Source organism: Rhinolophus sinicus, linkage group LG09 (genome assembly GCF_036562045.2).
Source record: "Rhinolophus sinicus isolate RSC01 linkage group LG09, ASM3656204v1, whole genome shotgun sequence".
NCBI classification, from domain to species: Eukaryota; Metazoa; Chordata; class Mammalia; order Chiroptera; family Rhinolophidae; genus Rhinolophus; species Rhinolophus sinicus.
Window position 1 is genome coordinate 40,694,387 of NC_133758.1, and position 27,362 is coordinate 40,721,748.

Below are 27,362 nucleotides of genomic sequence, written 5' to 3' on the forward strand. Positions count from 1 at the left end.
AAAATACCAGTATTGTGGGTTGAACTGTTCCCCCAACAGACATGTTGAAGTCCTCACCCCCAGAACCTGTGAACGTGGCCTTAACTATGGTCTTTGCAGAGGTAACCAAGTTAGGCTGAGGTCATCCTGGCTTAGGGTGAGCCTTAGATCCAATGACTCTATGACTGGATTGAATAAGGAGAGAGATTTGGAGGTACCCAGACACACACAGAGGAAAGAAGACCACGTGATGACAGAGGCAGAGGTTGCACTGAAGCGGACCACAGGAAGCCAAGGATTGCTGGCAGCCGCCGGAAGCCGGAAGACGCAAGGAAGGATGGTTCCCTAGCGCCTTCAGAAGTCCCATGGCCCTGCCGACACCTTGATTTCTGACTTCTGGCCTCCAGAACGGTGAGAGGATACATTTTTGTTGTTTTAAGCTACCGGTTTGTGACCCTTCATAGGGCAGCCCTGGGAAAGGACTATGGCTGGCATTCCGTCACTTGCTTCACAGTGTTGCTCAGTGCCACACATCACCTGCTCAGAAGTCTCCTGCGCACTGTGCTACGTGTGCTGGTGCACAGACACAATACTACTCCATTTCAGGGAGCTGGGTGGAGGGAAGGAGCCTATGGACAACAAGGACCTAGAAGCCTGAGCAACTGGTGGGGCTGGAGCCTGGGACAGGCGCTTGGGGTCTGGGTCGGGTCCTGGAGGAGGGGTGGGACTCCAACAAGTGAGAGCAGAGCATGGAGTGCCCAGGATGAAGGGGAACACAGCCAACAGTGATGAGTGAGGCCATGCGAGGTGTCGGAGTGAGGGGAATTGGGGGACTCGGGGCTGGCACAAATCAGATGGGCAAATGCATCTGAAGATCTACACTAAGTGGCCCACAAATGCAAGATGGCGGTATTATCATCAGTGGGGGTGTCAGTCTCATCACGACTGCTCATACTACCACTATGTCCACGGCCACTTCCATTACTGCCAAGATTATTACGATGGCTGTGCAGGCCTTTGCTGCCTGCTAAGGTGTACCTTACCCTACAATGCAGGCGGTGGTGGAGGATTTCTGAGAAACAAGTTATATGATCTTCCTGTCCTCCTCCCTCCATTCCACAAATATTTTCTGAGTGCTTACTCTAGGCCAGACATTTTGCTGGTGCTGGGGATCCCATCATGAACAGCACAGGCAAGGACTCCATCCTTACAAAGATTACGATTGGGTGGGAGATAGGTACACAGGGGTGTGACTGCCCTGGAGCAGTAGAGGGCGCTACAGAGCACATCGGAGGCACAAACAACCTGGCCTGAGGGAGGCAAGGTGGGCTTCCTGGAGAGAGTGACAGGTAGGCTGAGACAGGAGAGATACATGGCAATCAGGCTACAAGGAAAAGATACACTGGCAGAGGGCTTGGGATGAGGCAAGGCTGGGAGAAGAAAGAGCAGAAGGCGTAGCTGAGAAACTGAGCATGGAGTAAAATTCTTCCCTGAGCTCCACTTGCCTGACGCACCAGGCTCTCCACACCCCTCTGTAAATCACTCTGAACGGCACACACACAGCTCAGGCGGGGAGGCTGTTCTCTAGAACATCCACACTGATTTGTACACTTATTAAGAGTTAGTTATGTACGTCTCCAACCTGTTTACAACAGTTGTACTTGTTACTTCTACTTATCCTTGTTCACAAAACAACTGCACAAACTAATGAAATGTGGAAAAAACAAAACGAGAAATGCTGTTTCTATAAAAAACAAAACAAAACAAAACAAAAATGATGCTGAATACTTTAAAAAATATTCAAACAAAGCAAGTCACCCAAAAAATTTTGCATTTGAGGTATGGGCAAGACATCTATAAAAGATAAGAAAAAAAATTCTAAAAGTCTAAAAGGGTTTTACACGTAGATCTTTGTGTCACTTTAAAGAAGTCCAATCTGGATATGTCAGCAATGGGTGGGTATGACGACATGTGAGGTTGATACCACAAGACAGACCCCAATCTGTGGGAACCACATGCAAAGAAAAGTCCTGGCATAAAAACAACAACAACAACAAAAACTGTTGAATGAATAATCACCAATGTGCCTTAAATTAAAGCACAATGTTTAAGCTATGTATGTAATTTTTGTGGGTATTTCTTCCAGCATTTACTAACCTCTTCCCTTCACCAAGCAATTATTGTAATATAATTCAGTATAGCTGGAGGGTGGCGTGGGGGTGGAGGACTGGAAGAAACGAGTGAGGCTGGCCAGCTCTGGAAAGGACTCCTGAACGTGTGAGGGAGCTGGTCCTGGGAAACGGGAGGCCTAGGATTAGATAAGATGGTGATGGCGACTGCAGCCGTGGTGTGGATGAGCTTCCCCAGTGATGGGGAATGAAGTGAGAAGAGAAGAGGGACCAGGAGAGCAAAGCCCAGAACTATAGTGAGGCAGTAAGGGAGTGTGTGAGTTTGCTGGTGCTGCCATAACCAAGTGCCACAGGCAGAGTGGCCTACACATAGAAATGGGCTGTCTCACAGCTCTGGAGGCCACAAGTGTGAGCTCAAGGCATTGACAGGACCATGTTCCCTCTGAAGAAGGCACTAGGGCAGGATCTGTTCTGGGCTTCTTTCCCAGCTTCTGGTAGCTTCTTAACTGTGACAACATAACACCAACCTTCACATGGCCACATGCCATTCTCCGTGTGTGTGTGTGTGTGTGTGTGTGTGTGTGTATGTCTGCCTGCAAATGTCCCCTTTTTATAAAGACACCAGTCATATTACATTAGGGGCGACCCTGCTCCAGGACAATCTCATCTTAACTAATTACATCTACAATGACTCTACTTCCAAATAAGGTCCCACGCTGAGGTACAGGGGATGGGGACTCAGCATCAGAATTTTGAGGGAACACAAGCCAACCTGGAACAGGGAGACAGGAGGAAACCGAGAGTAGTGTGGTGTCACAGAAATTAGGAGGTCCCCTCTTGAGCCCTCGCCTACTTGTTCTTCCCAGACAGCACAGGTAGCTGTGCCCTGACGCGTGGCCCAGGCCCTGAGCCGGCCACTAGCTCTAATTCCTGTTTTCCTCTCAGGCAGCTGCTGCATATCACTGGTGAGAACCAAGGTCTGGTTTCCTCCAGGCTCCCAGGCCCTCTCACCAAGCAGAGAATTAAAACAGAACCTCCAAGGGAAGGTTCTATCCAACCCTAGACCTTTCCTCTGTGACTCGTCTTACTTCTTATATGTCAAACTGGTTGAAAAGAAGCAACAAGCACTTGCAATCTGCAAGCTATTCAGCAGCATACGTCTGCACAAGCGAAACACTGAGTACAGTTGCTTATGACTGAAAATGATTTTTCTCAAAAACCTCATACAGAGCCAAAGAAAAAGCCAGCATAACCTCCATGCTTCCTAAAGAGATACAAATAATAAAACCTTACCAAACTCTAGAGTGTGGTGCTGACCCAGCGCTAGCCCCAGCTGGCCCCAGGGCACAAGCATTCCCACCTCCCAGAGGTTGGTCTGCAAGTGCAGCTCCTCCCTTCCTCCCCCCACTCAGCACCTGGGAAGAACTTAGAGTAAGTCCGTGGGTCAGTCACATTGGAGAGCAGCTCTGGGGGACCTTTCGGGGCCATAAGAGGCTGGGCCTGGAGTCTAAGTGAGGTTGGGGGATTGCTGAAGGCTCCTTCAGTCTATACACTCCCCTGTCCCACAATTGGCTATAAACACTGATGATGATGTAAAGTTCCCTGCCAGCCTCCTGCTGGGGGATGGTGGGTTTTAGTCTTCTAATGAAGCACAAAGGTTCTGAGAGGGAAAAGCATGCTTGGGAAAAGGTGGATGGTGCAAGGAGCCTCACAGAAGATGGTCACCATCTATCAAATTGGATGGATTCATTTAAGGGAGAAAAGGCAATGACAGTTTTCATCCTTCAAGAAGGCCAGTTTCAGAACTGGTAACTAGCTGTTTTATTTTTTTGAAATGTGCCACTTCCTCCAACTCGTTTTTCAAACTAAACTAGGCTGACAGATTGGAACCGATGAGATCACAAACAAGGTCTTAATTTAGTTATTACCCATCCCCCTTCCCTCCAAAATTTTCAGTATAAAAAGGAAAGGGTACAACTTGACTTCAGTTACTGCACTTTTCACTTCTTACTTGAAAAAGCAGATCAAGAGTGCCAAAATCTTTTTTATGTATTTTTGAGTTTTCCCACTGAGTTCACACTTTAAAGAGAAAACACTCTAGCTCACTTGTTTTTCTGCTCCCATCTCAAATCCTTTTAAATCTCTGAAAATTCCTTCCGAGGAATGAGATGGCCCAGTCCACTCACTGCAGAGCATTTCTCTGCCTGTTCAGAAGGAAATGAGTCTCAAAGCAGACCCATAAGAAGGGCATTTCCAGTGTACATGGCAGCCATCACTTGTATATAATACACACATTCGGAAACCAGATGACTTCCCATAGATGATAAATAATGCCCACAAACTGCATGCCTGAGGCACGGTGACACCCATATTCTTCAGTCTTCAAGCACAGCATCTCCACCTTCCATTCTGATGACATAGTTCTCTACCTGGCCAGCAATTAGCTCTCTCAGTTGGCACTAGCTCATTTTGTAATGTTTGTCATTTTCAAGGGTGTGTCTTATCCCAGAGGACTGAGATGTATCTGCTGTAGGCTAAGTTCCTTTCTCTCCCCAGTATGCAGTGGGACTTTCGGTGAAGACGCAGAGAGAGCAAAGTGACTGACTCTCCTCTACTAAAGACACAGCAGCTCCCATTAGCCAACCACCCCCCTCACCCTCCTGGAATGTTCGAGAGCCCATTCCAGATGCTGTAGCATGCGGCCACTGGTCACCCCTCTTTTGTGAGTTTGCTCATATATTCATGAAGTTTTTTAAAGGCCTCAAGTCATCTTTGAACTTCATATCAAAATTAATTCACCTTTAGAAGATAGTACACAACACACACAGTCTAATTTTCTATAAGAATAAGGTTACCAGAAAAAGACCTGCAATGCTTGCCCTTGATTTTTGGGTGGCCAGAGTGCTCCTGTTCAAGTGCAAGCCAGGTCACACCAGTCCACTGCTCAGCACGTGCCGTGGCTCTCACCCCACTCATAATAAAAGCGGACGTCTTCACAAGCTACCCTGCTAGTGTAACGGTGATCCTGTATCTTCTATTTTTGCAATTTAAACCTCTGATGTAATTCGATTTGACAGTGGTTTGGCTTGGGACTTTTTGAAAGTTTTTTTCTTTCCTTTCTTTGCTTCCTTCTCCTTCCCCCAAACGCTGATGACTGTTTACTGTGCATTTACCATGCATACCAGTTCCAATGGTTCTGTTTACTTCCGGGCCAGGCCCGGTAAGTTGGGAGGAGTATTTTGCACCTGTGTGGGGTTCACTCCTGACCCTGAGGCAGAAGAGCCTCTAAAAAGCGCTTTTTCCTGGAGTTCCCTGGCCCACTACTACTCCTTCCTTTGCTCTGCCCCTGCTTGCGTGTCTATAAAACCTTTTGGTGGTATTAAGAGAAGTAGTTAGTCTTTGTGACAGGGAGTCCACTGTCTTCCCTTAATGCTGGCATTTTGGAATAAACCTGATTTTCTTTCCACCAACCTCGCCTCTCGAGCAGCCGGACCTTTTACACAGTAACCGTAGGACTCAATCTACTTTCTCTCTCTCCCTCTCTCTCTAACTCATCCACACTGGCTTCCCTACAGCGCTTCAGGCTCATCCCAATGGTGCAGCCTCAGCGACTCTGCAATTGCTGTTCCATCCACCCTGAACAGTCTTCCCCACTGAGCTAGCACAGGGCTGGTTCCCTCATCTCTTTCTCACCTGCCTCACCTCTGCTCTAAGGTATCCCCATCTTTGAAGCCTTGGCCCACCACAGGCCCTGCTTCTACACCCCCAACCCCTCAGCTGCTTCTGTTTTCCTTCACAGCACACCTACCTCAGCTCTGACAGGATACGTTTACTTGCGTATCATCTGCCTCCCCAACTAGCATCTAACTCCTCGCAGCAGGACTTTTGTTTGCTTTATTCACAGATATATCCCATCACTTAAAACAGTGCCAGCACAGAAGAGGTGTCAGTACCTGGGTGCTGAATGGGCTAAACACTGGTATCACTTCACTCTCTGCAGTTAAGGAACCACTTTATTAAGGTATCTTTTATCCGGATGCACATGTCTCCTTCCAGAAAAAAATGGCTGTTTACACATAGGTGTTTCAATGAAATGAGACAGAACATCTGGCTGTTCCCACTTGCTATATGTCATCCATCATGTCCTGCATGGGAAAGGGGACTGGACAATCTGAGTCCACGCAAAGGGGCCATCCCAATACTCATGCAATGTCTTAAAATGTGACACTCGTGCCGATTGAAACACGACAAATGGCTCTGATCCTGGCTGGGTGCAAAAGTGATAGATACATTTCTGTGACATTATCCTTCAATTAGGACGTGCTCAATTAGCTGGCTCACTCTGTAGTTCTTAGCTCCTAAGGAACATGCTGTTCACCTAAATTCCAAGATATTTTTTCCCACGAACTCCTGAGAAGTGTCTATCCTGTACTGGAAATCACTTATTCCTGCTAAATTCCGTCTCAGTGTACTGTGCCTTGCATTTTCAGCTATTGAAGTAACTGAACCTTGGTTCTCCTCTATAACATTCTCCTGCTCTCCCTGCTGCTTTTGGTTTTCCACAAGGCCAACAAGGCTTACTGGCTTTCACTCTGAAGAGGAGATAAAGCTCAAGGGAGTACCATGTGCTACGTAGTGTCCCTACACACCCCTTTAGGCAAACAACCATCAGCTAAAAACTCTCAGCTGCCGGCAGGCTCTCTGGCCTCACCACTGCCCAGCCCACAGCTCACCATTCTGTCGACTGGGACGGGCTGTAAGAGGAGCAGTGTAACATTCTGCTGAAACCAATTGTCATGTCTGTGAAGTCCCCTAATTTACTAACCTAGGTATTCCATCAATGAGGAGACGAAGTTAACTTACCATGACTTTTTCTCAGTGAGGTCATATTGACTATTAGCAAACGCTACTCTTTTATAAAAGCACCCAAACCATCTGTTGCACAATCCATTCCAGGACTCAGCCAGCCATCAGCTCTGGGCTGGCTCGTCTATGATTATTAGAACTTACCCTCTGCTACCAGCTCAGTTTCTTTCTCACTTTTTGAAGGCGACATTTGCCTAGTGTTGAACTTAGAACTTCTTTTAGTCTCCATGGTGTTTTAATGATCGTTTGTTCTGAATTCTTTCTATTCCCTCGGATCTAGTCCTGCAGACTGAAACTCATTTAAAAGGCCTCTCCATTCATTTATTCTACAAACACCAATTGAGTGCCTACTGTGTGCCCAGCACATTGCTTTGTTTGGTCTACATTTCACAGTTCTACGTGTTAAAGAAATTGAAACTAGGCCAGCAGCTGACAGCTACTCCCTTGTACCATCAACCCCATGAATTCACCCTCCCTTCCCTCCTTCTGAACATGGTTTTAAAAGCCCATGGCTATCACTGACATTTTATTTTATTGTGACGAAATACATACAACATAAAATATGCCATTAACCATTTTAAGTGCACAATTCAATGTCATTAAATACACACACAAGGTTGTGCAACCATCACTGTTATCTATTTCCAAAACTTATCCATTGCTGCAAGCAGAAACTCTGCAACCATTTAGCAATCACTCCCTTTCCCCCAGTCCCTGGTAACCTCTGATCTACTTTCTGTCTCTGTGGCTTTACCTATTCTGGGTATTTTGTATAAATGGAGTCATACACTATGCGGCCTTTTGTATGTGGCTCATTTCAATCAGCATACTGTTTTCAAGGTTCATCCACATTGTCGTACTTCACCAGCACTTCGTCCTGAGTAATACTCCTTTGTATGTATACAGCACGTTCTGTTCATCCATTCATCTGCTGATGGACACTTGGGTTGTTTCCACCTTTTGGCTACTGTGAAAGATGCTACTATGAACACTTGTTACAAGTGTCTGCCTGAGTTCCTCTTTTCAATTATTTTAGGCATAATCCTGGCGACTGCTGGGTCATGTGGGACTTTTACACTTACCTTTCTGAGGCACTGCCGAAATATTTTCCACAAGTACTGCACCATTTTATACTCCCACCAGCAATGTACAAAGAGTCCAGTTTTCTTTCCTTTATGTCCTTCTTTAGTTTATTCTGGACTTGGGTCTTCCTCCCAATATTCTTATATGTTTGCCACTCTTTCATCAGTCTTGGGCCTTTAGCTAATGATTTTTTAAAATAGAGTTGTCTCAAAATTCACCACAACATGCTGTCTACCAGTGTATGGATTTTTAATCTCCCACCCTTCCCTTCCATTGAGAGAAGCAACTTTGGAATCCGATGCTTGGATCTACGTTTCCACCACCATCTGACCCCACTTTCTAGCTAAATGTTGCAGTTTCCTCCTTTGTAAATTGGGATAAGGAGTGTTTTAGTTTCCTGTGGCTGAGCTAACAGATTACTGCAAGTTAGTGATTTAAAACAACATACGTTTCTTCTCAGAAGTCTGAAATGGGTGTCACAGGGCTAAAGTCAAGAGCTGGTTCCACTGGAGGCTCTAAAGGAGAATCATTTTCTTGCCTTTTCTGGCTCCTAGGGGCTGCTGCATTGCTTGGCTCATAGCCCCTTTCTCCTCCTTCAAAGCCGGGAATGGACAGTTGAGTCTATCTCACATTGTATCGCCCTGACACTGACTCTCCTGCCACCCTCTTCTATTTTTAAGGACCCCTGTGATGACATGGAGCCCACTCAGATAATCCAGGATAATCCTGCTATTTTAAGGGCATCTGATCAGCAATATCAACTCCATCTGTCACCTTAATTCCCCATTGCCATATAACCTAACATATCCACAGGTCCTAGAGATACAACATGGACTGCTTTGGGTGGGGGTAAGGGGCCATTATTCTGCCTGATACAACAATAGTAACAACTCCCTCATAAGGTTATATCAAGGATTAAAATGTGTATTTCTAAATTCTTTCCATTTTTTCAAGATTTAGTCCTAAAGGCTAAAACTCATTAAAAGGTCTTTCCACTCATTTACTCACCAAACATCCATTGACTTGAATGAACGAAACAAAGCCGATCAAGAATTGAGAGCTTGGCACCCAGTAAGCACTCAACAAATGTATCCATTATCACTTTATGATATTCACCATTTTATAACCCCTTTTGGCAGTATGGTAGCAGCTACACGAATCCATTTCTTAGTTTGAACTTTCTGAAATCTGTCTTTCTAAAACAGTCAGTCATTATTGTCTTTTCCAACTATCAAGTCCAACACGACTTCCCTATCGCCAACCTGTCTTTGTGTTAAGGCAGAAGAAGAACTGGAGTGTGGCAGCTCCCGTCACCACGTTCCCTACCTGCTAGAAGATGCAACACCCAGCCGGGCCAGGAAAGAACGCATCACACTGTCTGGTTCTAACAGTGGAGCAGAAGCTTCCACTGCTGGGTCTGTCAACTGTGTCCAGGCTCCATCCTTCACTCCACCTGGCCCACCGATCTGTGGCATGGCTCCCAAACACGCTCAGCTTGGTTCTCTGCACTGTAGCCACACACAAAGCCTTCTAGCACCGTGTTGCCCCGAAAGTAAGACCGGGTCTTATATTAATTTTTGCTTCAAAAAAAGACGCATTAGGGTTTATGTTCAGGGGATGTCATCTTGAAAAATCATGTCAGGGCTTATTTTCCAGTTAGGTCTTATTTTCAGGGAAATACGGTAGATCCCTAATCCAGCCTCACAGAATTCAGGGATTCCAGACAGATGAAGATGATTTTTACTTCCAATAGACTCCATCTTTCATCAGAACTACACCTTCTACTGAAGGTGGTCACTTCCACTTCACGACACGCCAGCTGGGATTTGTCTCATGTCATGGAGAGAACTGGGTGAACCTGGAGCTGGCCCAGGCCCCACGCTTTATTTCTAAGCAGGTATCCTAATATTACTGACCATGAGGTCGACCTGGGTATTTCGTTTTTTCCATAACACAAGTATAGTCTTTTACCATATTTGGTGCTCAGTTTCTATTATCTTTTCCCCTTTCTATCTTAAAAATTGACCATTCACAGTCAGGTTAGATATTGAGTCTCAAGACAGATGCTCCCCTCTCGTCCCTGTCAGCTGCACTCCAGCCCTTGCTGAGACAGGAACCCAAATCCTCCTTGAGGCTGGTGCCCGTCACACACACAGTGGGCTTAGGGACAGAGACAGCCCACCACTAGCGTCTTCAGAGCCAGAAGAGCAAGCAGGTTTGGCCTGCGGTCTGAGAGGCTGGTCTGTGCTGGTCAGAGGTCACAAGGAGACTTTGAGTGGGCAGAAGTAGGGGCTGGAGCAGGGACCAAAACCACCTGGGGTTGGGGGAGCCTGCTGTGGGACTTGGGGCTGTGCAGGCTCCTTTTCAGTCTCTTCCCCGGGTGTGAGAAGAGGCGAACATTCCAGTAACTCAGGCCATTCTGTTTCCAGTTCGGGCCTTCAGGCTCTTTAAGGAAGACTTCCAGCCTTCTCCGTAAAGCCTCATTCCCTCCCCAACACGGGCAGGCAGGCCTGAGGCGGGTGCCCCTCTTGTGTGCTGTGGTCCACTCCGTCTCTGTACACCCGGGGTCTCTGTACACCCGGGGTCTCTGTACACCCGGGGTCTCTGTACACCCGGGGCGGCTGTGGAACCAGAGACCCCGCCCAGCCATGGCCCCAGCCCCGCCCTTCTGAGCGGGAGGATCGCCGCCCAGGATCCCTTATCCACATGTCCCTAGCCACCCTCCAGCAGGACAATCTCACAGCGGCTGCCCAGCAGCACTGGGGGCAATTCTCTTTTCCTTTCTCGAAAGGCTGGGTCACATCCTCCCATTCATCAGCTCTTGACCACAATTTCCTTCCGTCCCCTCAGAAATCGTATTTTCTTCCTATCCTCCCGGGTTCTTTCTTTCATCTAAGAACAACCCATCTTTGCCCATAAACCAGAGCGGGGGAAGGAGAGCGCCTCCAGTCCTTTCATCTTCCTTCAGCACAAGAAAGGCAGGTCTCACCTAGGCAGTTACAACTGGCCACGTCACAGCCTCTTGCCTGTGGGTCTCACAACAGCTCTAAGAGCTTGCTTTCCTGTCCTAAATTCCAGTTCTCAGATCTTCAGATAAGCTAACAGTCTCTCCTGGCTCCCTCTGAAAATTCCCCAGCAAAACTGCCAGCCACTGCATGCCTTCCTGACTGTTTGTATTGTTCCTGGGTCATGGGTGTGCTGAGGAAAGTGGCTTCATAATGTACACTGGCAATCCCATTAGTCCAAATCTTTTATTAACTACATCCTCTCACTACTGAACTGTGCCAGGCGATTATCCGACTGAGTTATTCTCGACAGCACAAGGAGGCGGGGATACTATTAATGTGGCCCATTCCTTTGGCTTTGTCATTGATTTTATTTAGGAATTAAAGGCTTTCTATGCTTATCTTATGGCTAAAGGGATTATGGAAACAAACACAAATGTAAATAAATAATGAATAATTATAGTAAAAATGGCATGAATAAAGTTTGGATTTGGTAATTAAGAGCCACAAAAGACAAGAAAAACACAGTGGTTAAATGAATAAGGCATGATTGTAACTGAGCGTAAGGAGGAGAGAGAGAGAAAGTCAGAATATTTTATTTCACAGATGACAGTTGGGAACATTTTAATGAAAGCTCTGTATTTAAAATAGAAATATGTACTACGTCAAAACTATTTGAGGGAGAACTCAATTTTGCTATTCCGAAATCACTGAATAGCCATACAACTGTTCCTTATTTAACTAAGGTTTTAAAGGTACGCATAAACTTCAAGACAACAAGTCTTTAAAAATTGTAGTTATTAGTGTTATTATTCAGGTTGTATAGTGTGTTTTATACCAAATTACAGTAATGCTGGGCCTTAATCATTCCATGAGTCTAACGACTTTTTAGCTCTTTTCATTTGGTATAGAGTACTAGTGGCCTTCTGGAATTCAGGAGATCAAACAAAGTGGTCTTTGAGCAGGACCTCTGCTCTGGGATGGTGTCTATAACTCCCCCATTCAAGGGAAACCACTATCCAGGTCACAGGTCAGTGGGCGGAGCTGCCCGTAAGGGGTACAGAGGGGTACGAGCACAAGGGAACCCCAAGAGGTTTTGGATCTCTCTTCTAGCACTGCCCTTAGGCTACCATGAATGGACTGAGCCATTCAATCACAAACAGGCCAGCGATAATGATTCTGATCTATTTGTCACCAGAATAGTTTTAATATCAAGGTCCTATAAATTTCAACTGTGATAATTTTCATTTAATAGCACTTTCCAAAAGAGCAACTGAAGAACTAGAGAAACACACGCTCCAGATGTCAGCAGCCCAGGAATTGGAATTAGTGCCCAAGAGAATCTGCTGGCAAAGTCGTGATTCTACTCTCCTAAAGAGTCATCAAAGCTAGCACCAAAACCAAGTTCATCTGGTGGGACAGTTACTGACCAAGGCACACAGCCCCGGTGAAAAAAATAAAACAAAACCCAACAAAGCAGAACGAGAAGGGGAAATAACCCCCCAAAACAAAAACTCAGCTGTTTTTCTGTTCAAAGTTTTCTATAAAAATATATTTGAGTACTATTAAAAATTCAGTTTTTGGTTAATCTGATAAATCTCACCAAGCCTGTGGTCAATGTTAGGGAGCATTATTTCCTGTGGATTCTGGTGGGAGTGGGGTGGAACTCGTCTGGGAAGGTTGTAGGAGATTCTGCTCATCTTCACAGCATGGGCTTCACGAGGCTGAGGTCTGGTCATTCAAACAATCCCCTCCTCCCTTCCCCACTGGACGCACCCCTTCCTACAACCGGGAGGTGCAAGCAGCTTATAAGTGTAGTACCTGCCATTCCTCGTATCATGTTGCCGCATATTCTTGATAAAATGAATCTTCTTAAAGTTCTTTGGTCTGGGTGAACCTGAGAGAGTTCGACATCTGAAAAATAAAGTCATTTCAAAAACAGTCAGTGGCCCGCTGGACAGCTGAGACATCTCCACAAAAAGACAGGAAGGAAAGACCAGACAAATGGTTTGAGTCACCCCAAGGATAATGAGACAATATGGCTGGAAAGAAAGGAAGCTTAAAAAAAAACCCAGTGACAGACAACTTCCTTGATAATACTGATAATAATTTATATGGGTCTCTGAAAAGCCAGCTAATGAAAACTATTGTCCTCAGTTACAATAATATAACCTATGCAGATTCCAAAGACATTCTTCTTACTTGTCATCTTAAAAAGAATCCTCCAGTTTCAACACACGTAACGGGAACAGAAAACTGTATATTTAAAAGATTTAGAAAACAGTAAATTTAAAAAACTTGGAGAGGAAAAACACTGGAAAATTCATTTCAAAAGCAACCCCAAATCATTTTTCTTCCGTAGCCATGCTCTGGCCTGACTTACCTAGACAGCTGCTTCAATTCTCAACTTGACTAGGCCTGGAAGTCACAGCTTTACTTTGAATGAGAATCAGAGACCTAGCTAGTGGCTGTTTCTTTTCTTTTTAAAATAAATGTTAAATATTTGTTGAACAAAATAACTTCGATTCAAATTATTTCTTTCTGGAATATACATGTGCTTGCACTACAGGACTGACAGAACAGACCACAGGCTGAAAAGATCTTATCTGTGTATATTTTTTTCCCAAAGTTACCTGGCAAATTCTAAGTTACACAGCTGCAACAACAACAAGGGGAAAAAAGCAAAACCCAACTCAAGAGAGTCTGAAGTTGGGTGTTTTCTTAAAACAGAGAGCTGTGACTTTTCTATTTTGGTTTTTGCTACCAAATTTTTTTTTGTTTACTTAAACTTTTCTGACCATGGACCCCAAGCCCAAGGGCTGATCCTGCCATCGAAAGTGGATACTCGAGAACGTATGCGTCAGAGAGCAAGTTCCGGAAAGCAGTGCCCGGCTTCCCAAAGCCACACTGAGGTCTGGGCTGCGGCCACCTTTCAAGTTCAGTCAGTTCTGAGCTTTGAGGCTTCAGGTACAAGAATAACAAGGTGACCCAACCAGGAGGCAGGTGGGATGTGGGAGCAGGATGGGGCACAGGCCAGGGAAATGGGCAGGGTCACAGACCTGCAGAGCAATTCCAATCTTTATAATCCCCCAAGAGTCCAGCTCAAGGGAAATTAGGTGATATCCCTCGTCCAGACCTCAGGACGTACAACCCCCCAAACCCGCTTACCCACCCTCTAGGAAGGGCCAGTCTTTCCAGAAGCCTTTTCCCAGAGAGCACTGAAAATTTTTTTTTCATAAAAAATAGCACCTTAAAATGTAATTTAACTTGAAAATAATCACATTGAAGTGAATGACTGCCTACCAAAGCAAAGACATGACATCAGATATTTGATGACTTTCATCAGGAAAAGGGGGTTCCCACGGCCTTGGGTTCAGAGGAGGGAAAGCCCCCCTTTTATTCATCTCCACTACATCAGGACAAGGTCCATATTCGATGTCTATAGCCCATATGGCCCTGCAAGATGCCTCAGCAGAAACCATGGTCCTCCCAGTTTCTACCCCCAAACTCACAAGAGACCCTGATTACCAGTAGTAACATTCCTTCCCTGGCGTTGTGAGGACTAAATGTGATGATGTACACAAGAGCTTCATAAACTGTCAAGTGATTCGTTCACACACAAATATATACGTTCATGCATATGTACATACATGTAACTATTCATATACACATTTCAGGTGTGATGAGTAACAGACCATTAGCTACAGAGGGTACATATTTTGTTACTACTTGCCACATATATTGTTAAAACTGCAGCCCTTAACAGGGTCCTGAATTTTCGGTTTTAAATAGATGATTTTAAAGACTTGCAAAGCCCTGCCTCAGGGCATTTATTAGATGCGTCCTGTGGACTTCAGGCAGAATTTGAATAGGGGACAACACCCACCAATCCCACTCCCCACTACAGGCTTCTAAACCCAAATTTAGTCATTTTGGGGTTCAAGGGGATAGAGCCTCCCTCTGCTTTCTTGGGGCAGTTCTCTAAAAGCAGACCCGGGACCCCAAACTGCCTCACTTCTACTTCCAGAAATGACTGCTCAATTCTGCAGGCTGCCTAACATCCCCAACTGTCTCTCTCACACACAGAAGAAGGTTCTAGAAACATGTACTCACTGGAGCGAGGAGAACCTCCGAAAGCGTAAAGGTATGCTTCCACTGGTTTCTGGACAGGGCCACGTGTTCAGAAGTGTCCTCACACCCTTACCCCACTTTCCCTTCAAAAGCAGATCTTCCTGGGCCAGCCAGTCTGAGGGCCATGGGCCCAGAGCTAGACTGTGAGGGGACCTTTCCTCTCCTACCGCAGGGGTGGAAAGCTGGTACCAATCCCAGCCCAGAGGAGGGATGACCCCAAGCTGTTCTCTGCCGTCCGTGCCTGAAGAAAGAGATGTTGCTGCCTTTCAGGTTTGAGGACAAAATTCCCTGGGTTTCTACAGGATCTGGATGTCAGCAAAACAGCCAAAGATGGCTCTCAGCACCAGCAACCCAGACAGGCTGGGACAGGTAGTGATGACTGTCACATTTGCTGCAGATGACCTGAGGGGTTTCCTGGATACCTAGTAGGGATATCCCAGGTACTTATTTCTAGGATACTAGGTAATCACCAGGCAAGTTGAACACTCCTCAGTCTATAAACCCTCTCCTTGTAAATGTCCAATTCTTGGAGTTCCAGGTGAATACAGGAAACAAACTTACCTAACAAAACTGTGAGGCACAAGACTTTTCAAAAGAGTGCTTTAGGTCAATATCAGCATCCAATTCTGTCTGGGTGGGCCACTAATCTAGCCCTTTGTTCATAGAGCCGTTTGTTACCTTACTTTTTTTAAGCATTCAACTAAACCACCAGGGAATCTAAGAACCGCTTTAAGAGAATTGTGGCGTTAGCAACGATTGCCAAGGAAACCAGAAGACTGAGCACTCAGGTTGAATCAGGTTAAGCAAAGAACAAATTAATTTCAAAGCCACCTGCATTAAAGTGTAAATATTCATTTAAAAACATACATTTTAAGTGATGCAAAATTAAATTAGGTTAGAATTAAATTAAAAACTAATTTAATGAAAGATTAGCTCTTTCTTGTTAGCACTGATTACAGGATACACTTAATTATGAAAAAGGTTTTTAATAGATGCCTCTTGCCATTTGTTCAATGTGCTGAGTTTAAAAGCAAGTTGGGCTAATAGCCTTCCACCCCCACAGTTCCCAAAATACTTCAGTGTCATTAATGGTACATGCATTTCACAGAATCAGGAAGCTGAAAGGACCTCAGAGATCAGCCAACTTGCCCCCTTCCATTTTATAGATGGGAAAACTGAGTCACCAGAAAAGTTAAGCGAATTTCCAAGGCCATGGAACTAGTAAAAAGAATCAGGCCAAGAACTCTGGTCCCCCGACTCCCAAACTAACGTCCCTTCCTGCTATGCCATGCTAATTTTATTTCCTAGGAACAAGTAGTTTTCTAAGAAAATATATTTTTTTTAATTCAAAAAAATCCATTTGAGGAAATAAAGGCTTGTTAAACTGCCTAAATTCCCTTGATTTCTGACGGATTTTTAAATTTTATATTTACACGAGATTTGTTGGAAATTAAGTACAATATTCAGCTAGAGGTGGATGAAGTTGTAGCTGAGGCAAATAACCATTCTTACTCTGCTCGTCTGTGCTCTCAGAGGCCTGAGGGGTAGAGGCAGCAGACCAGCATGGGCAGATTCTGAGAGGAGGGTACGAATGTGGTGACAGGACAGGTGACCAGGAACGCAGTGCCCAGCTCCTCCCCAACCCCCCATTAACCACCTAGAATCCCTGAGGAGGAAGTAACATTTTTTTACCTGGTTTCCTTGGCTCACAGCTACCACATTGGCTCCTCGCAGCCTTTTGAAAGACCAGAGGCTTTTCAGCTGTATTCATTGATTTTCCTATTTGTGGTACCTGCTCAAATGCCAAAGCCACTGGTGCCACCTGAGAACATTTCTCCTCCACTCTTGCTGATTACTTTGGACTAGAGCCAGCTCTCTAATTTGACTTTTAAAGAGCATTTTGTGGGCTCCTTCAAGGAAACAGCCCTTCTCCCAACATGTAATAGTGACGGATGTAAGCACACTTGCACGCAAGCTATTTATCATGCAGCTACACGCCTTTCATCCTAGGATGGGCCCAGAGGTTACGTATGTTTCAAAAGACTTCAAAAGTGGAAATTGGACTGTCTGACCCTGGCTGTCTCTTTGGAATGATGTTATTGATGACATTCAGGGTCACCTAACACTTTTGAATAGACCCCAGGCCTGTCTATGCTTCATCCAGGTGGTCTGTGTACAAGATCTAGAAGCGGGGAGTGAAGGTCCTGGCAGGGAAGGAGCCGGCTCCAGGGTGAGATACCTCCCTCCACATCAGCACCTTCCCAGGCTCAAAGGGAGGAGCCTGGGGCTCCAGAGTCCTAGCCAGGGGCCACAGCACAAGGGACGCAGAGGTGGGTTCACAGAGGAGCTGCTGTGAATTGAGGGGAGCACATCTCCCACAGGCCTCCCCCTTGGCCGCCTGCCATGCCTGCCCTGGTAAGCCACAGCGTCCCATCTTGCCTCAGCGGCTTCTGCAGGAAGGAGCCCCTCCACGCTGGCCAGCCCTGGTCGGGCTGCAATGAGGACTAAAGGGGATGTGTTGTATGAGTATTGTGTCCTCTGTTCAAGGAGGGCCTGGTTGGACCAGGACCATGGTGCAGTTGGGCAGGACTGGGCGAAGGGGTGGGGAGGGAAGGAAGCAGCAGAGAGGTGCAGGATTAGAGGAGAAAAAGCTGCCAGTCAGAGGCAAGGCACAGCTCAGCGATTTCTGTCACCCAAAAAAACAGATGCCTTGCAAGCACTTTTGTAGTCCTCCGGGAGAAATGGAGTGCTTTCAGCCCCAGGGGAGCACTCCCAGCTGGCCTAAAGAAAGTTGCTGGCTCCACAGTGACATCGTGGTACCTCCTAATGAAGCTCTAGACCGTGACACCGGTGCCAGTGCACTTGGGAAAGCTGGAACAATGAGGAGGTCTTCATCAGGCAGCAGCTTTCGAAATTAAAGGGAACCAGGACCCAAAGTCACAGGCAGACTGGAAAATACATACCTGGAGTTTAATAGTTTTCTAGTTCTAAGGGTCCTCAGAGTGGGGATTTCTAAACTATGAGTCTGGGAATCAGAGGGTCATTTTAAAAATTTAACTCTGTAGATCAAGAACTTAAAAAAAAAAAGGGCAAACTTTCGCTGCCATCTGGTACTGCAAACCATTTATATACATATAAATGTAACACCAAAAACTTACCTCCGTAGAGGGGCATTCTCTTCAATATCTTCCAGGGTCTCCAAGGATGATCTCTGGGAGATGAGGCGACGTCTGCAGAGAGAGGCGAAAAAACTAGGAGTTAAAACTGCACTGTAAAATGTCATTTCTGTACATCTAAGACTGTTCTAAGAAATAAAGTCCATTAAAAATAAAAGATCGGACAAGAGCTGGCTTTAAGAGGCTGCCATGTTCCCAGCTTACACCCCGAATGCCAAGCCCATCTTGCCTTGCTGAATTCTGAGCATTCTCCTTAGCTATAGGGCTGCTCTGTGGTGATTGAGGAAGTGACTGGTCCTTATTATGCTGTAATTTCCCCAAAAGACAAAAAAAAAAAAAGACAAGGTGCCTCTTATAATACATGACTTGGGTACTGTGTGCAGTTTTCCCTCAAGCGTTAGGTCATACTGTTAAGTATTTAAGTATCAGTGGTCTGAACCAGATTGACTGATAAATATCAAATTTTAAAACCATATTAAATAAAATCTCAATTAGGACACAATAAAATCCTTAGGAGGCAATAAAAAAAAAGTTATGGTCTCTGGATGGTCATTGCTGATTTCCAAAGCAATTAGAAACAAGGAAGACATTCCTTTGGGAGAGTTTCTCAGAGACCAGTAAGAATAAATACTGCGGAGCTCGGCTTGTCACCTAAGCTGCTGTGCTGCCCGGAGTGGCCCGGCCTTGCATCATGACGTCCGCTCTGGAGAATTACATCAACCGAACTGTCGCTGTTATTACTTCTGAGGGGAGAATGATTGTGAGAACACTGAAAGGTTTTGACCAGACCATTAACTTGGTTTTGGATGAACGCCATGAACGAGTGTTCAGCTCTTCACAGGGCGTAGAACAAACGGTAGTGGGGTTATACATCTCAGGGGTGACAATGTTGCAATCATTGGGGAAACTGATGAAGAAACAGATTCTGCACTTGCTTTGGGGAACATTCCAGCAGAACCTCTAAACTCAGTAGCACACTGAGGGAGAATTACATACATTGAACATCTGTACATTTTTGTACAGAAACTGATTATTGAGGATGATGTGAGGAATTTTTATGAATGTGTAATCATGCAATTTTGACTCCATATTGATTCATTATAATATGTAAATTAAAATATTTTTACATTTTCTTGAATAAACATTTTTTTGCCTACATAAAAAAAGAATAAATAGTGTGGCATGGTTAAGCAATACATTAACTCTTTCAGGCTGCTAAAGAATTGCAAATCACCTGCTAACACCTCCTCAATCTAGTTTCTTTTGCTTGACCTGAAATAAGAATAGGTCCTAGTTAACAGAGACTGTCTGGTACAGGGGTCAAGGTGGGGTGGTAGTAACTTTCCAGGAAATTCGAACAAAGACCATCATTTCATAGTACATGATTGGCTGAGGGGGATAAACAGAAAAAAATCTGATGGGATCTTTCTTTACCTTGAAAAAATGGGACTAAAATTAGAAGGATTAGTCTACTTTGACCAAATTTGGGGTAAGAACATGCAATTATAATTATGCTCTAATTTATTCTAAACAATAATTTAAAAAAAATGATTTTGTTTTTCTTTCGAGGGTACTTTTTCTGACCAACTACCCTGACACCTTTTGCTTTATGTTTTGCTTTTAGTAAGACATCAGAAAGATCTTTTTTTTTTCGGAAACTATTCAAGGGCTTCATCAATTTTCTAAGAGTTTTTCCTAATCTTTAATTCAAATGTTTTCTGAAATATTCATCACACACCTTCCTCCTTCATCAGTGAACTGGTCTAATTCTCTCAGACCTTAATTCCTCAAAGTGTGAGATTCCTGAGTTCTCCAACATCACCTTCAGCGTCTTCATGACATACTAGACCTTCTGCAAGATCTGCAGTTTAACTCTGCAGTTAGCTTACAGCGAATTCCCATTTCTATAGTATTGCCAGATTTCTAGCAGTCAGCCAGACTTGAGACAATGGCTGTGGGGAGACACTGGTCTGACTTGTAAAGCTGCAAAGGGGCCTGAGGGGGCGGAGAACTGATTTTGCAGGTGGCCAATTCATGAGGAAGCAGGACTTGCCAGTGTAGTCCTGTGACTCTGGGGACTTGGCTCACCAACCGGACAGCAGCCTACAGCTGTGGCTTTGAAGCTTCCAGGCCATCAGTTGAGGTGTAGTACCTCCAGGTCCTAGGTCTGGTTGGTATGAAGTCCCAGCAGGACGGGGCATATGCCCAGTTAGTCACACCCCTACCTGTCACAACTCTCAGGGGCAAGCACCCCCATGGTCCTCAGCCACAGGACAGGGCAATTCTACAAAGGAGCACGCGTGCCAGGTTAGACTGACTTGGATTTCAGTCCTGGGGTTTGGAAGCTTTGGAGCCTTAAAAAACTTCTTAATCCTTGAGACTCAGTTTCCTCGTCTATGAAGTGGGAACATGAGAGTAACTAAGAAACAGAGATTAAAGTCCTCAGCACAGGGCAGCTAATGACAGGCAGCTACTGGGTTTTTGATTGACACTCCAGTTTCCTCCTGGAAACTGGGGCTGCACCCTGACCTGCCCTTGCCACTGTACTGACCAGGATCAGGTTGCCTGTCCTAGCTCTGTCCCTTCTTCCAGTCCTAGCCAGTAGCACGGTTACCCAAATTGTCTTGTGTATGAGCCCACCTGAGACATTACTCCTTCCACACCTGCACTCCCCTCTAAGCGTAACTAACGCTGTATGTCACCTTTGCTGATGCACTCGCCACCTATAAAATTAGACACCCCCCCCCACAACCCTCCACGCACTGTTCTCGCTAATATTTACCAGTGTTTCCTCTGCAGCCAAAAGATAGTGATTAAAATGTTTATCTCTGGATAATGTTCTGAGTATTTTAAATCAAAAGCGAAAGATTGATTTAGGTATTTAGGTATGCATATCTAGATTGTCATTAGAGATAACTTCCATCCATAGGTAAAAACAAACGTATAGGTTTCAGATCCTGGAGATCTCAACAAATTCTGTCAAACTTTGAGCCTTCCTGAAATACCATTTTAGATAGAATAGAACATTTAGATATTTAGATAGAATAAATGTTTAGATAGAACAATATAGCACAGCATAGCATTTCAAGTGACCAGTAAATAGACAATTTGCTCAATAGATGTAAATAAAAGTTTTGCTCCATAAGCAATTGTACAGCTCCAAGGAGTCCTCCTTCAGTTATCCTAGCAGAGAGCCACTGGGAAGCTCTTTGGTCTGCTCCTCCGGCAGTAAAGATACAACCCAAGGCCCCAGCAAAGACCAGGAAGATACATCCTCTTAACACATCCTGCAACCACCGCCCTGACCACACCAGCTGCAAACCTGGTCTGCTGGAAACACAAAGCTGACCTGGGCTTGACTCCTATGCTCAAGGAGCTCATAGTCAAGAGGGAATGCATGGGACAACCACGAAGGAATTCCATTAATCCCTCAAGCCCCTCTGGCATTTGGAACTGCCCCTCACCCCATCCCCAACTACCCCAGGAGCAGTGTGGGGAGCACTCCAGCTGAAAAGGCCAGCAAATCCCATGGTGAACACACGAGGCCCCTGCCAGGCAGCCTGGGACCCCGTAGGTTCTCATGCAACATTCAGACCATGGTGTTCAACCCTAGAAAATAGGTCCATTCACAATAGCACACAATCGGACAATCTCCCTATCAGAAAGAGAGCGGTGATTATTTAGAAAATAACCCAATTAGAATGTCTTTCTATACATTTTTAAAAATTTGCTTTTTAAATGCAAGTACATTTGATACTCTCTTCATGAGTTGAACACTGGTACATTCACACATTCACACTCACACACACACACACACACACACACACACACACACACACGGACACTTATAGTCTGGATTCCTTAAAGGGGAAAAAATCCAAAACCCAAATGCCCACCTATTCCTTTAAAGTTAGGAGATGTGCTTCCCTTCTTCATGAATAGAACCAAGCAGTATATTCTTTAAACTGGAGCTGCAGAGTTTGGAAAGAACTACTACCAGTCATTATAAAGAAACCGTCATATGAAAACAGAGATGTGATGCATGCCCTTTCTACATAAAATAAGGATTTGTTCACTGCCACAAAGGCATGCTCTTTGGTGATAACACAGTGGTGGTCATCTCTGCCCCTTGCCACCTTGCTAGATCCTTCCAAGGTATGTAACAAACTTTCTCCTTGCTGTCTATCCTCACAAAGCCCACAATGGAAGAGAAGGATAAGGGCAGGTGGCCAAACTTCACCAGGCACTTTTCACCCCACAATCTGATTCACAAACAAAGTCTATTACTACACAAACTCTTTATTACCAGGACAGTTAACAAGCACAGGTCTGCGTATTTTAATGACGGACAAGAATACCTAGCCTTCAACCAAATAGCATGCCCCCTTATTAACTAAGCAGACATCCACTAAGAGACGGACAGACCTCAAAACAAAAGCATTAGGCGCCGACATCATCAAATGGAAGAGTCTGAGTCTGGTCCTCAGAACTGGGAGTTCCCTGTCTTGTCTGACAATTACAATTTGAACCTTTCCACACTGGCCAAAAACACTTTAGAAGCCAACGTGGTTCATATCAACACTCACATGTAAGTCAGCCTCCCTGAAACCTCCAGGCTCATTTTACAATATTATCTTTTGAATGTTCAACTCTGCCTGAGCAAGGAATTGGTAATCCATGAAACGACTGTGTATCTGGATATATACACTTGGACCAAATTAATCCTCTTATCATTCGGGCTAATGGTTCATCTGCCAGTGCACGTGCACGTCGCTGTGTGCTCCGGGGACCCAGGGCTGACCAGAGTGGTCGTTATAGTAAATCCACTTACACTGAAAGCTTAAGGAAAGGTCACAGGGAGAAGAAGAAAGAAAGAAAAAAATCACACAGAAAAGCATGTGACAGGAGAGACAGATGACTGGATAAGGCAGGACCCAGGACCAGTATTTCTAAGGTACCTTTAGGCACAAAAATGTCACTGACTCCATTTTCAGAGCAGGAGCAGGGACCAACCATCCACACTAACTGACCAGAGGGAAAATGGGCCCAGTGGCCTGGCCATCCTGAAAGCTGGCCAAAGCCCTGTCATCATCCCAGTTAACATTCTGAGCCCCCCAGGAGAGTGAGGTGCAAAAGGGAGCTATGCTCAGGGCACCGTCGTCAGTGCTTCTGGAAGAGGGATGTCTCTTCTTAGCCTGGTAAGCAGAGTAGCTCAGAGAGAGGACTAAAGTGGGCAGGGAGGGGAGCATGTGCCAGAAGAACCTCACCAAAGCTGGACTCTGAGCTGGCTGTTAACTCTGCTGACCAGTGAAGCCACAGCAGGGTCATCCTGGGGTCCAGTGGGGCCAACTGCTCAAGGCCAACCCGCTTATGGGGTAATCTGGGGAAGCAGCTTGGCCGGAAGGCCAGTGTCAGACCATGGGCAACACAGGGGACAGCTATAGCCTGAGTTAGGATCAGCATGTGACAAGGAAGGTGACCCCTGGCCTCGGCATCAAATGAGGAAGTTAGATTAGGTCAATGGTCTCCACCCTGGCTGCATGCTGGAACCCCCAGGGAATGTTAAAAATCTTTCAGAGCAAAACAGGCTTTGACAGCAAGAAAGGACCTTGGCCATCTGGGCCAACCATTGCTATCCTCACAAAAAGGCAATTTTCTATGTGGCTCTAGTTCTCTCCAGGCAAGAAGCCCCCTTCCTGGCTGTAAGACCGGCCACTGGAAGGCATGATTACTTCTTCACAGGTGTGAGGGAAGTGAGGCCACTATGGATACCTCAATTACGCAGGTAATGGGTGAGCTGAGGTTATGATTACCTCAGATCTGCTCAGTTATTATGACAAAAAACATAAAAATAACTTATTAACTAGTCACAAGACACCCACACACTTGTAATTTATTTACTTTGTTACTTATATTTTTCTCCCACTGAGCATCTCCGTCCTCCAGACAAAACTGATCCACACTAGACAGTGAGCTGCTCTCAGGGAGGGACCCTGCTTTCCTCACCTGTGTAGTCCTAGGGATGAAGCATGCTTAGCCAACAGGTGCTTGATCAAGGCTAGCCAAATAAACTAATGAACTCACTCATCAGGCAGGTGGGTGATGGTCTGTGGATTTTCCAAGGGAGTGCCTCCACGCTTTTCCACACACGATTACTAGTGGACCTCTCTAGTCAATATGAGTTCCCACGCTAGTCACCAGAAACCCAGAAATCATGCCCAGAAAGCTTCCCAATGCCTCACTACAAGAAGTACAGGGAGGCAGCAGACCCTTATCTAGTGGAAGGAGCAGGTAGGAAGAAGGGACACTCCCCTCCAAACACAGCTGAGCAGACCACAGGTATAAGGTGTGACCTGTGTAAAATGGGTTTCTTCTGTTTAAGCTTAGTAAACATTCATTTTTCCAAGTGGAATCTTATATGTCTTACGGTAAAAAAAATTCAAACCAGGAAATAAAGTAGAAAACTGAGGAAATGACTGCCAACCCCAGTGCCCAGAGAGCACCCTATGAGATTTTGCTGTATAGCCTTTCAGATTCTTTCCTAGTTCCGCATCTACTTATAAACGTAAATATATATTTATTTGTCCATGATTAAAACTGTGAAAAGGAAAAGAAGTGTTTGCCTCTTAAAAACAAAGGCAGTCAGGAAGAACACCGCTGTGGGACAAAGCTGAAACCTGGCTCCACTGTTGGTGACACTCACAGCATCTGAGCAAGACAGAAGAATGGGATCTCAGACAGACAGCAGCCATGAGAGAACCTGGGTCCTCCCCCAGGTTGGGAAGCATCCCCAGGGCTGGGTACCCGGTTCTCCCCACACTTTCTGGCTATGGATGAGCTAGCGAGGAAAGCAGTCTGCACAGAGGGGCCACGCTTGATTGCGCACAACACCAGTTAGGGAGGTGGGGGATCAAGGACCACCGGTAGGATGAGGGCTCCATCCTCACCGTCGAGGCCTGGTCCTGATGACCACAGGTCCAGCAGCCTTCACCATGTTGAGCTTCAGGTGTGGGAGAGGTGGCCCGAGATCCTTCTAGCGGCTAGTGGACTATCAGGGCATACACCACCATCCCAGGTAGAGTGGGTGCTGTGGGATCACGGGCAAGGAGTCAGGGCTGGAGAGCAAGCAGTCCCACTTCAAGCCCGAGAACAAGGGAACCTTCCACTTTTAGCCTCCTTTTCTGACTTGCAGTCGCAAAGCTTCCAAGAGGTCTCATGAGGGCCTAGCAAGAAAAGGTTTGGGGGTCACCAGCCTAGAAAGCAGAGCTGGCCTTTTTAGCAGGTAGAAAATTCCCTCGTAAAATGTCATAAAATCCCATCCCTTGCTCCTTGTATCCCCACATCACAAACATATTATTTTGTCCTGGAAATAGTTTAGCTCAGGCAGAAAAGGTGGTCTTAAAAGCAGGATATAAATCTGTAACTTGTAGATTGATCTATTATACCATGTGTCGTGCGGGAGACCCTGCTCACTGCGCCATTTGTCGTGCGAGGCGGCCTGCGGGGCCTCTAGTCCCGCTCCCCACATAAGAATGCAGGATATGGTGAGGCCAAAAAGGAACACCCATGGAGCCATAGATAGGGGAGTCATACCACTATAGTCTCGCTGGAGGCTGGATCCACACGACCTGCTGTCCGCTTCTCTGCCTGCCAACTGACCGACTGACCAACCAACGCAGCCACGGGAGTTATAGCAGTGGCTAATTGGCTAACTGGTTACAGCTGACGGTCAATTAGCCACAGCTGATGGCCATCTACTACCTGAGCCAGAACCTTTCCATGTGAGGCCGAGAGCCTGGAAACTGCTCTCTGGGACTCTGTCCCCGCACCATGGGAACCTACTTCTAAAAGAAGCCCTAAAGAGAAGGATCTCTGTACATCCAAGAATGATACTTTCATTGATACATCTCCAGTGAAAATGCTGGTTTTCAAATACCAGACTCTCTTAAGGCCAAATACACCTCTAATTTCCCATGGTTGTTTCCCCCATTTCTCTAACACAGCTTTAAGTTGTTGACACCACAGTATCATGAGCTTGCTCTCCCGATTCAGCAACTAAGTTATGATAACTTTGTTCATTGTTGGGCAAATCTTACAGCCTAGATTCCAGAAGCTCTTCTAGCACAAGTCAAATCAGATTGTGATTACTGAAGAAGCAAACTGTTTTACAGCAATACATATGTGTTCACAGATGAAGAAAGAAAAGTCAGCTGTCACCTCTTAATAGATACTACGTAGAGTCTTAAAGCAAAAATGCTCTTGGCTTCAGCCTGAAGACATGTTCAGTAAATACGTGCTTAGTTCTGCTTTCCACAGATCTAAAGCTTTGTCTAGCAGCAAAGTGGCTGATGAAACCGAGTATGGCCCTTATTTACTCACCTGGCAATGGCTGCTTGTTAGACTGATGGAAATTGCCGAGGAGAACCATGGGATCTGACACTGCACTGGTAGACTGGCTGGGCCAGGTCATCAGGCTGGGGCGACCAGCAGAGGACCCTGTCTAGGACCCACCAGCCCCTGCAATGCCTCTGAGCAAGAGCACACGGCTGTCTTGCTTTTGGAAGGAAAAGCCTCCTCTCCCCATGGCAGCTTATGTACCTAAAGCCAGATCCATACCCAGGATACTGACAGAAGCAATTCAAACTCCCCAGCAGGTCACATAGGTCTTCCTCATAAAGGAAGGAAAATATGATTATCTTTAAGAAAAGGAAGGATGCACAGATCAAGAAACAGAGAAAATACTAGGAAACTGACTTTGAACCTGGGTACGTTTCAGTCTCCAGCTAATGAATGAGGTAAAAATCAAATTAAAATCAACACACCAAGAATGAGCCAATCAGCTTGTTTAAATAAGATCTGTTTCTACATTTTTATATGGAGGTCAAGAAAGCAACTCTGTTTACAGAGAATACAAAGGCACTCAGCTTGCCTATGTTTACTTTCCTTTTAAGGTTCTCATCAGACTTGCCAAATTCTGGAAAACCAAGGTGTGA

General features: G+C 45.5%; 1 protein-coding gene and 1 pseudogene across 2 annotated transcripts in view; one reads left to right on the plus strand and one right to left on the minus strand.

The window, feature by feature from the left end:
- CABLES1 (Cdk5 and Abl enzyme substrate 1) overlaps positions 1-27,362 on the minus strand; it is a 108,588-nt gene that overhangs the window by 42,877 nt on the left and 38,349 nt on the right. For both annotated transcript variants that reach the window (XM_019741223.2, XM_019741224.2), the window contains exons 2-3: positions 18,352-18,423; positions 12,884-12,976 (exon numbers count right to left, since the gene is read on the minus strand). In XM_019741223.2, coding sequence (XP_019596782.2) covers positions 12,884-12,976; positions 18,352-18,423 — 165 coding nt within the window. The remainder of the gene's footprint in view (positions 1-12,883; positions 12,977-18,351; positions 18,424-27,362) is intronic.
- LOC109452364 (U6 snRNA-associated Sm-like protein LSm8) lies at positions 19,061-19,350 on the plus strand (annotated as a pseudogene).